Source organism: Salvia miltiorrhiza, chromosome 3 (genome assembly GCF_028751815.1).
Source record: "Salvia miltiorrhiza cultivar Shanhuang (shh) chromosome 3, IMPLAD_Smil_shh, whole genome shotgun sequence".
NCBI lineage: Eukaryota > Viridiplantae > Streptophyta > Magnoliopsida > Lamiales > Lamiaceae > Salvia > Salvia miltiorrhiza.
This window is the reverse complement of record NC_080389.1, coordinates 44113727-44124182: the sequence shown is the minus strand read 5'-3', so window position 1 is coordinate 44124182 and position 10456 is coordinate 44113727. Positions and strand designations below refer to the sequence as shown.

Sequence of the window (10456 nt, the reverse complement as noted above, 5' to 3'; positions counted from 1 at the left end):
AGAGAGAGAGAGAGAGAGAGAGAGAGAGAGAGAGAGAGAGAGATCAGGGACATTAACTTGCTGGGAATTGGGAAAGAAAAAAGAATTAGGAATTGGAAGAGAAAAATGAATTAAGAGAGAGAGAGAGAGATCAGAGACATTAACTTGCTGGGAATTGGGAAAAGAAAAAAGAATTAAGAGAGAGATATTAGTGACGTTTATTTTGGGCTTAGGAAAAGTAGGAAACATAATTTTTTTTTTAATTGGGTCAATAATAATATTGGGCTTTACATTTTTTTGGGGCCCCTAAAATTTGGGGGCCCTAGGCCATTGCCCCTTTGGCCTAATGAAAGGGCCGGCTCTGATTGGAGATAGGGGATTTAAGCACCTTCTTAAGCACCTCCCATTAGAGATGCTCTTAGGTATAAAATTATCTATATATTGCTCAAGAGAATTTTTTTTTTTTCTAAAATTTATACCATATGTCCCAAGTTTTTTTATTACGTTAAAGCAAATAAGATATAAGATTGTAAATGAAACTTATCCCTTCTATATACTTCAAAGCAAACACACCCTTGAAGTTAAAAGTGGTAAAACCCAATTTGCTTCCTTTCTTGTTCCAATATTAATTGTCTTCTTCGATTTTTCAGATATTTATACTATCTAGCTAGGTATTTCTTTCCACAATCCTAAAATAATTTATACGTAATAATTCAATTTAAATATAGTTTAAGTAATTAGTTTTAGATGATAAAACTTTTCTGCATTTTTTTTTGCTTACATATTATATTCTAGCAAAATTAATAATTGTATTTATCGAAGGAAAATATATATATAATATGAAAGCTGCCGATATATACATAATGTAAGCACCCATAAACCATAAAGTAAAAGAAGAGAAAAGAAGAAAGCAAAAAAAAAAGAAAAAAAAAAAAGAAAAGAAAAGGAAAATGTATCGCGCTCGCGCGCGCCATTAAACAGAAAAAATTCCTTAGGCTATATATATATAGGATATAGCAGTAGATGATTTTATGCTAAAATCATAGACAGCAGAAGAAAATGGACGAAATGAGGCACGCACCGGCGGTTCTGGTGTTCGAGAAGGTTCTGGACGCGAAAGATGTTAGCACGACGGAGGGGTGTCTATTCCTCCCACAGGGCAACGCATTGATGGCGGCTCTGACAGCTGAAGAAAGGAGCAAGGTCCACAACCAAGTCGGCGTCGTCCCCGGTTTTCTAGGGATTTTGGCCACCGATCCCAGCGGCGTAATCTTCCTATTGCGTTTGGAGAAGTGGCCGGTTAAGGAAGCCGTGCTTCTTGCCCGCGATTGGTTAGTCTTTGTTCAGCGCAACCGATTGAAGGCTGGGGATACCGTTCAGGGCTGGGGATTTCGCCTCCCCCCCTCCGATGACTTCCGTTTGTTGCTCAAATTCTCCCAGAATTAAGTAAGTGGGGCTGGGGCATCAACAACACTTATGTTTGCAACCGTCAAATTTTTCTCGCTTTTGTAGTCTGTTAGATTTGGATTTCAGTACGCAATATTATTGTCAGTATTTGCATTTTCGCTTCTTTCTTTTTCGTTGGGTTTTTCTTGTATCTTGGGATATACTAATCAAGATTTCTTTCTAGCTCCTTGGCGATATTCTTTCTTCCCTCTCTTTGAGTGCAATTGCGATTTTCTTATTACTCCATTAATTTATTTATTGAGAGACCCATCTAAGAGTAATCATTGGCACATTTGACAAAATAATTGATTTTTGGCCTAAAAATAACTTGTTTGCTCGAGCTTGTCAAATTTTTTTGTACGTAATTAGTCGTATTTTCTTTATTAGCTGTAGGGTTCGAGTTTGAAGGAGCTATAAGAGTTTTTTTTTTGTATATAATTAATTATCTAAAAGATGAAATCACCTTTATTGTTATGGTTTTGGTGTTTGCCTTAATATTTTCCTTTAAAGTTGGTAGTATAATTAATAAACCATAAATCAAGTAAGTTATAAAAGAGATATCTTACCCAAAAAAAAAAAGTTATAAAAGAGATAATTTTAACCAAAATTTTGAGTGAATATTAAGATACAATAATGAAGTTGAGAAATGGTTATAAGCAGGGGCGGATCCAGGATTCAATGTTAGGGGGGGCTGAATCTATTGGACTACGGTGTTTGAAAATATTTACACAGGGGTTCGGGGGCGGGAGCCCCCGAAGCAAATTTTTTTGAGCATTCCGTACACTTCATTTCATACATTTTTTCAACAATCACTTAATATAATAAGATAATTGTTCGCAATTCAATTAATTCAACATCAAGTAGATTGAAAGCATATAAAAACGTACTTTTATTCATTTTTCTTAAAAAAAATTGTTTCATCTTCTAAACAAATAAACTAATTTTCATTGTTAGTAATTAGTAATTTTACTTTTACCTTTAGAATTGACTCAAATTTAACATTAAAAATTAACTAAGAAAGAAAAAAATGATAAAATAATACTATAAATGTAACAACTCAATGTGTGGTGAGCAATTAATATGGATAGTTGCTACTATAAATAATGTATTACTATATTTTTCTGTATTTTTTTATTTATATACACATCATATATAGATATAAACCAAAATAATAAAATATATATATATATATCTATAATTGAAAAAAAAAAACTCAAAATTGGTGAGGGGCTGAAGCCCCCCCTAGCCCCCCCCTTGGATCCGCCACTGGTTATAAGGTCGAAACCGAAATATATTGCAGAATCTGCCAGCTACGAAACAGTTAGAGGGTACATCTAATTGTTTATGTGTTATTGACGACATAGGTTAGTTATAGTGAGAAACTTTTTTTTTATCTGTGATAATACAAATGGGTTTTCAAGAATGTAAAAGGGGAACCCCGATAAATCCCAGGGGTCCGAACAAACACATTACGCTAATATTTCAGCAAATAGCAATTAATTGTATTTGTCTAGTCGCCTAAAAAAAAATTGCATTTGTCTAGTATATAGTTAATACGTTATTAAAGAGAGGATTAAATAAAACATTAACTTCATGTGTAGAACAAAATCCCCCTGCGCATAACATGAAATTTGGTTAGCTTAATTAAGTCGGAAAATTATTTCAAATAAACACAAGAATGATCACTAGCCGGGAATTGAATTACTCATGACAATAAACACATTTTGAGAGAAGTCAAGGCATGCATTATCAAAATAAAGGTGTTGAATTAGCCATGGTGCGTGTTTATTTGATTCTACAAATGCAGAAACACATTACAAGCAGGAAAAACATAAGTATACCTTGAAGGAAGAATTATTTCAAACATGCCAATGTCTACACTATTTGTCACACAATTAACTATACATATAATATAAAATGGGGTTATTAGCCTGTAAATACACGAATTTTTTATATTTTCTGAAATTTAACATGACTTTTATTTTTAGCCCACAAATACACGAACTTAGCATTTTTTCTAATTTTTGACATCGACATGAAAAAACTCTATTTATTGTTGAGGTGGAGGCTGGAATACATGACGCGGACTATGAAATATGCACTTGAATAGAGTAATTTAATTCATTATTTTGATTAAAGAGTGAATGACATGGTATACCGACCTTCACGTTAATAGTAAATTAGAATTTTTTCTTGTCGATGTCAAAAATCAGAAAAAATGCTAAGTTCGTGTATTTGTTGGCTAAAAATAAAAGTCATGTTAAATTTAAGAAAATATAAAAAGTTCGTGTATTTACAGACTAATAACCCTATAAAATGTGTGTGTGTGCGTGTAGTTATAATAGTAACTGCAGGTGCAGTTGCAAGGAAGAGATAGGAAACCCCACCACTGACTCATTTTTATTTAGTAAGCATCTGTTAGAGGGCAAGAGTGTGTGTACTATTGCATGCCCATTTTCAGAAACTCTCTCTCCACTTTGACTCACTATTTACCTTTTCTCCATCACTACTCTTTAATTCATCGCAGTGTGTGTGTTTTAGGTTTCAATGGGTCAGAAACTAATATAGGTATTTCACCTAAGCTCTATTCATATCCCACCAAAATTAATTAATTAATTAAGCAGGAATATTCTCTAGAGATTAGAAGAATTAAGATTAATGATTTTACCTAATTAATAGGTTGTTGTTGGTGGGAGTGCAGCATAGTGTTGGTCCACAACTTCAATCAGCTTGTTCGCTACGGCACTCGCGTACACAATCGACCCCTCGCAAATCTGCATAATCATATTCATACACATTAATTAAAACAACTGCAAGATTAATAATATAATTTTGATAAATGAGCTATTAATTTACAAACGAAGTGAACCTTGGAGTTGAAAAGGTAACTATAATAATCACCAATGAGGCCTCCAGCAACATGTTGAAGATCGAGCTGCAATTCATCATGCACCTTGGAAACAAACAGCAAGCAGTTGATCCGCTTCTGCTGCACCAGCTTCACCGTGATCTCGTCTTCTACGATTCGGACATCGACCTCGGTGTTCTTGGACTTGCGATGCAGCCACGAGCTCCGCAACGATGATCCATTGTAAGGATCCACGTCATCTTCTTCCACCTTAGGCCTCTTGAGCCTCTCTCTCGCAAATCTCTTTCTCTCTACGAGATCTTTGAGCTCAGTCACAGTCCTCTTCAGCTCCTTGATGTAGCGAATGGCGTCGGCCAGGACCGACGCTTTGTCATTCTTCACCACCAACATTAATGAGACAAAATCATTCAGCATAGATTGGTTAATTAATTTATTAAGATTTAGATGAAATTATTACCTTAGAGGGACTAGGAATCAGTAATCGCAGAGATTCATACTTGCCCTTCAACTCCACTCTCCTACGCTTCTCGCTCGAGTGTTGTTTGGTATCCTTAATAGCATCTCCATTCTCGCCCATTTCTGCTGCTGTGAACTCAAAAACTCCATCACCGTTTTCATAGAAACCCACATTTGCTTCTCTCTCATCAACCCCAAGTGTGTAAACCCCACCGCCATAGAACAGATCTCTGAACGAAGGGGGCTTATTCAACGCCAACAGAGGGTCGTAAACGACGCTGCTCGACGAAGCGGAGAAAGCTGGGGTTTTTTGGGGAAAGTTGGGAAGCAGCGAAGACGGAGGAGGAAATATGGCCGGCAAATCGGGGGCGTCGGTGAATGAAGCTTGAGCAGCGAAGATTTGGTAATGGCCAGTGGTGATGTCTTGCCAATTAGAGGCGTGGTGCGCCATATCATGAATTTTGTTGTTGTTGGTGAAGCACTGCTCGATCTGCAGCTCCATCTCTAGGGCGGCGACGTCGTTTTGAGGGTAGGATTGCTCCTCCGTGATGAAGTTGTTGCAGTGGGTTTGGGAGAAAGCATCCTCACCTTGACTCAATCCACCTCTATCTACATGCATACTGCTGCTTTCATCCAAACCACTGTTTTCTTCATACATCTTTTTTTCTTCTTCTTAAATTCAAACCTTTGATTTCTGTGCCTGTGTAATTTATATTTGTGTTAGTGTACCTAGATTAAGTTGTAAAAGAGGGAGAGATATTTGAAAAATCTGTTGAAGTTGGATATGGTGTGGGTTGATATACTTATTTCTTAGGCTGGTTTTCTTTTGTTTTTGGACTTATTTTATTTGCACTCTTTGTTATTTAACCATCTTTTGTATCCTTGTTTCCTGTAAAGAGAAAATTTGTTACACTGAACTGTTGAAGTGGGGTCCACATCATGATTTTCTGCAGGTTTTTTTCTGAATGATTGCAATGAGCAGTTACTCTCTTTTATGTCTCACAAAATTAAAATTAAAATCTCATTATGAATTGATTATTCATCTTTAGCGCAGTGGGGAATTTTTATATATTACTCCGTTGCTTCCATTTATCTTATTTGTTTTTTTTATTATTATTATTCGATCGATCTTGTTCTATTTTTATATTTGATAATAATTTTACACCATAAATAATATGGCCTCAGCCTCACATCTTTACTACACTAATTATGCTCTCCTTAATAATCGTGACAAAAAAAAAATGAAACAAGCTTAATGAAACAGAGGGAGTATATTTTTCGGAACAACAATATGATAATACTTTTTAATAATCTTTCAATAATTATTAATGTAATAATATGTTATCATAATATACTCTCTCCGTCCACAAAAAATAAATTTTATATTCGTCATCCAAGCTAGTAAAAAATATCTGCCCAACATGTGGATTAAGCTTTTCAATGAACACAAGCCCACAAAACCATCTTCCTCATAATTATGACTATTCTCTGGAAATAGAACAGGTGGATACAATATAAACGTTTAATGATATTTACGGGAATATATGAAACTATTTGAACGAAAATATAGTTATAATGATTTTAATTATTTAAAATAATGTCTTCGCTTAAATAATTGTTCAACCTAATATAATACAAAATCCTTTACACACCAACGAATAAGATTATATAGGTACGTGAATAAGGAACAATTGTCTGCACATTCCAACACCAACAAGAAAATAATATATCTAATTTGCGTTGCCTATTAATAATAGAAGATGAATTTTCGCAATAACAACCAACAAATAATAAATATCATTACCAACGAATGATTGGTTAATGAACACACACACACATAAAAAATAAAAAACATAGTACATGAATCAAAAATTAACTAAGAACAAATTATTTTCGAAACAAAAAATTATGCTGAGCTAAGTAATTAAACTTAATTAGAGAAAAAAATTACTCATGAATAGAGAATTAAAATATATATATACAAAAAAATCACCAACAACATAAATATCTGTATGCTCCATTACTTATAGTTGTGTTATAATAGTTTTATTATATTTAAATATTGAAATTATGTAAAATTGCTAAAATTAATGTCATTATTAATTTATGAGTTAGAGTAATTGGTAACAAAAGAATATATTAATTTAAATATTAGTATTTGATTTAAAATAATGTATAATATTAACTTAATGAGTATAATATTAAATTTAATGAGTATTATATAGTAATCACTCATCAAAATCGTCAATAAAAAGCCAAAACTGCAAAAGTTCTGGTACTCCATGGCATGTATAGGTGCAATGCAAAAACTGGCGGGCTTGTTCGGTTTCTTTGTTATAGATGTGGTAAGCAGCACCGACTGATCCTTTCCCGGCTGAATGGTTACCGTCTTCTTGTTTGCCAACCCAGAGTATTTGTCAACAAGATGATACATTTACTTTACATCTTGATTATCAAATTGCTGAAAATAATTCTCCGTTCTTATTTTATTTAGCTTGATTCTTACTTGAACCTCCGCGTATATAAAGTAACAATATAAAACAAACACAGTACACTGATATTTCACCAAACTGCGACATTGTATTTGTATGGTATATAGTTGACACATAATTAAAGATAGAATTAGAAAACATTCTTTGAACTTCTTTATATAGTACCCTAGTTTACTCCTGAAACATCAAGTCCTGTGTAGAACAAAATCCCCCCCTGCATAACATGAAATTTGGTTAGCTTATTAAGTGGGAAAAATGGCCACATATACAAACTAAATAAACTCAAGAATCACTGGCCGGAAATTGAATTACTCACGACAATAAATGGGATGAGATCTAGTGCCTCAAAATTTTATGTGTATTGTTATTATTTTAATAATATATTTTATAAAAATAAAATTTACATGTTATGAATTATACTTAATTTTTGTTTTAAAATATAAAATTTTAAAAAAATTATATCCCATAACTTTGAATTTATCAACCTATTATTAGTTAATAAAAATAAATGATCAAAAATAATTATATCCTCTAATTAAATGAAATAAACTCTAATTAATAATCACAAAATTAAACTAGACCATACAAAGTTGAAATTAAAGAAAAAATATGAAAATCTATTGGAAGCGGAACAAATACACACACATATATATATATATATATATGTATATATATACCTTGTAGTGAAAGAATATTTCAAACGTGCCGATGGGATAATGCAATGTCTCTAGTATTAATTTGCCACACAATTAACAATATATACTATGTGTGTGTGTGTGCTGAAGCTAATTGTTAAAACGAGACTGTAGTAGTATTTTTTAAAAAGATTATATGTTATGAAATTTGAGAATAAGGATAATATGCTACGGAATTTGAAAATGAGGACTATAGCTTCCAGTTTTATATTTATGCTCATATTTCGGACCATGATGAAAGTTATAGTCCTCATTTTGATGTGTTACATAGGAGTGTAAATGTTAAAAATGAAAGCTAGTCCTCATTTTTAAATTCCTTAATATATATTACTCTTTTTGAAAAACACCAAGTGCTCGTTTGATTCAATTAGAGGAATGAAAATGGAATGAAATCAAATAAAGGGGTAGAATGATAACAATAATTATTTATTTTATTAAATGTTTGGTTAATAATGGAAATGAATCATTACGGTATTCTCTTTCTTTTGTTTCTCTTCTATTTTGAAGAATAATAAATTGGGTAATTAGATTACCCTCAACTAAGGATAAAAGTTAACATATTATTCAAATCCAAACAATAAGTAATGAATTAAATTAATTGAATCTCTTTTCAACCTCCAAAAACACTAAAAGTTAATGTCTTATTTTTCAATTAACTCGTGTGTGACAACCCCACCACTACCTATTTTTATGCCCATTTTCAGAAACTCTCTCCACTTTGACTCACTACTCTTTCATCTCTACTGTACGTCTGTTTTAGGTTTCAATGGGACACAAACTAATTAAGCTCCATTCAAATCCCAGCAAAATTAATTAATTAAGAAGGATTTATTCTTTAGAGACTAGAGGAATTAAGATTAATGATTTTACCTAATAGGTTGTTGTTGGTGGGAGTGCAGCATAGTGTTTGTCCACAACTTCAATCAGCTTGTTCGCTACTGCACTCGCGTACACAATCGACCCCTCGCAAATCTGCATAATCATATTCATACACACATTAATTAAAAAAAATGCAAAATTAATAATATAATTTTGATAAATGACTATTAAATTACAAACGAAGTGAACCTTGGAGTTGAAAAGGTAACTATAATAATCACCAATGAGGCCTCCAGCAACATGTTGAAGGTCGAGCTGCATTTCATCATGCACCTTGGAAACAAACAGCAAGCAGTTGATCCGCTTCTGCTGCACCAGCTTCACCGTGATCTCGTCGTCCACGATTCGGACATCCACCTCGGTGTTCTTGGACTTGCGGTGCAGCCACGAGCTCCGCAGCGAAGGATCCACGTCATCTTCTTCCACCTTAGGCCTCTTGAACCTCTCTCTCGCACATCTCTTTCTCTCTACGAGACCTTTGAGCTCACTCACAGTCCTCTTCAGCTCCTTGATGTAGCGAATGGCGTCGGCCACGATCGACGCTCTGTCATTCTTCACCCATCACCACCACCAACATTAGACTATTGATGAATTATTTTATTGAAATGGAGTTGAAATTATTACCTTACTGGGATCAGGAACCAGTAGTCGCAGAGACTCATACTTGCCCTTCAACTCCACTCTCCTTCGCTTCTCACTCGAGTGGTGTTTGGTATCCTTAATACCATCTCCATTCTCAATCTCAACCATTTCTGCTGCTGTGAACTCAAAAACTCCTTCACCGTTTTCATAGATACCCACATTTCCTTCTCTCTCATCAACCCCAACCCCAAGTGTGTAAACCCCACCGCCATTTGGCGAAGAATAGAACAGATCTCTGAACGAAGGGGGCTGATTCAATGCCAGCAGAGGGTCGTAAACGATGCTGCTCGACGAAGCGGAGAAAGCTGGGGACTTTTTGGGGAAAGTTGGGAAGCAGCGAAGACGGCGGAGGAAATATGGTTGGCAAATCGGGGGGCTGGGTGAATGAAGCTTTAGCAGCGAAGACTTGGTTGAAATCTGCTGCAGAATTCTGGTAATGGCCAGTGGTGATGTCTTGCCAATGAGAGGCGTGGTGAACCATTTCATGAATTTTGTTGTTGGTGGTGAAGCACTGCTCGATCTGCAGCTCCATCTCTAGGGCGGCGACGTCGTTTTGAGGGTAGGGTTGCTCCTGTGTGGTGAAGTTGTTGCAGTGGGTTTGGGAGAAAGCATCCTCAGCTTCACTGAATCCACCTCCATGCATACTGATGCTTTCATCAAAACCATTGTTTTCTTCATACATCTTCTTTTTTCTAATTCAAACTTTTTAGTTTAGTACTTCTCTTAGTGGCTTTATATACTTATTTTTCAGACTGGATTTCTTTTTTTTTTTTGGAATTATTTTATTTGTACTGTTTAATGTCTTATTGGACCTCTTTCACTCTTTGCGTCCTTGTTTCCTGTAAAGAGAAAATTTGTTATACTGAACTGTTGAAGTGGGGTCCACATCATGATCTTCTTGCAGGTTTTTTCTGAATGATATGCAATGAGCAGTTACTCAATTTTATGTCTCAAAAAATTAAAAACTGAATCCCTTTATCTTTATGAATCGATTATTC

General features: G+C 34.4%; 2 protein-coding genes across 2 annotated transcripts; both read right to left on the bottom strand.

Annotated features, from left to right (window-relative positions):
* Positions 1 to 2721: 2721 nt before the first annotated feature.
* LOC131015945 (transcription factor bHLH91-like) lies at positions 2722 to 5552 on the bottom strand. The gene is made up of 4 exons (XM_057944467.1): positions 4752 to 5552; positions 4295 to 4669; positions 4094 to 4199; positions 2722 to 3038 (listed from the first exon to the last, which is right to left on the bottom strand). The coding sequence occupies exons 1-3, from the start codon at positions 5406 to 5408 to the stop codon at positions 4098 to 4100; spliced, it is 1134 nt and encodes a 377-aa protein (XP_057800450.1). The 5' UTR covers positions 5409 to 5552; the 3' UTR covers positions 2722 to 3038; positions 4094 to 4097.
* Positions 5553 to 7069: 1517 nt separating this feature from the next.
* LOC131015944 (transcription factor bHLH91-like) lies at positions 7070 to 10164 on the bottom strand. Its single transcript, XM_057944466.1, is given in 5 exon segments — positions 7070 to 7456; positions 8808 to 8909; positions 9006 to 9368; positions 9441 to 9773; positions 9775 to 10164. Coding segments are annotated over 4 exon segments (1164 nt in total). The 5' UTR covers positions 10141 to 10164; the 3' UTR covers positions 7070 to 7456.
* Between the last annotated feature and the right edge of the window lie 292 nt (positions 10165 to 10456).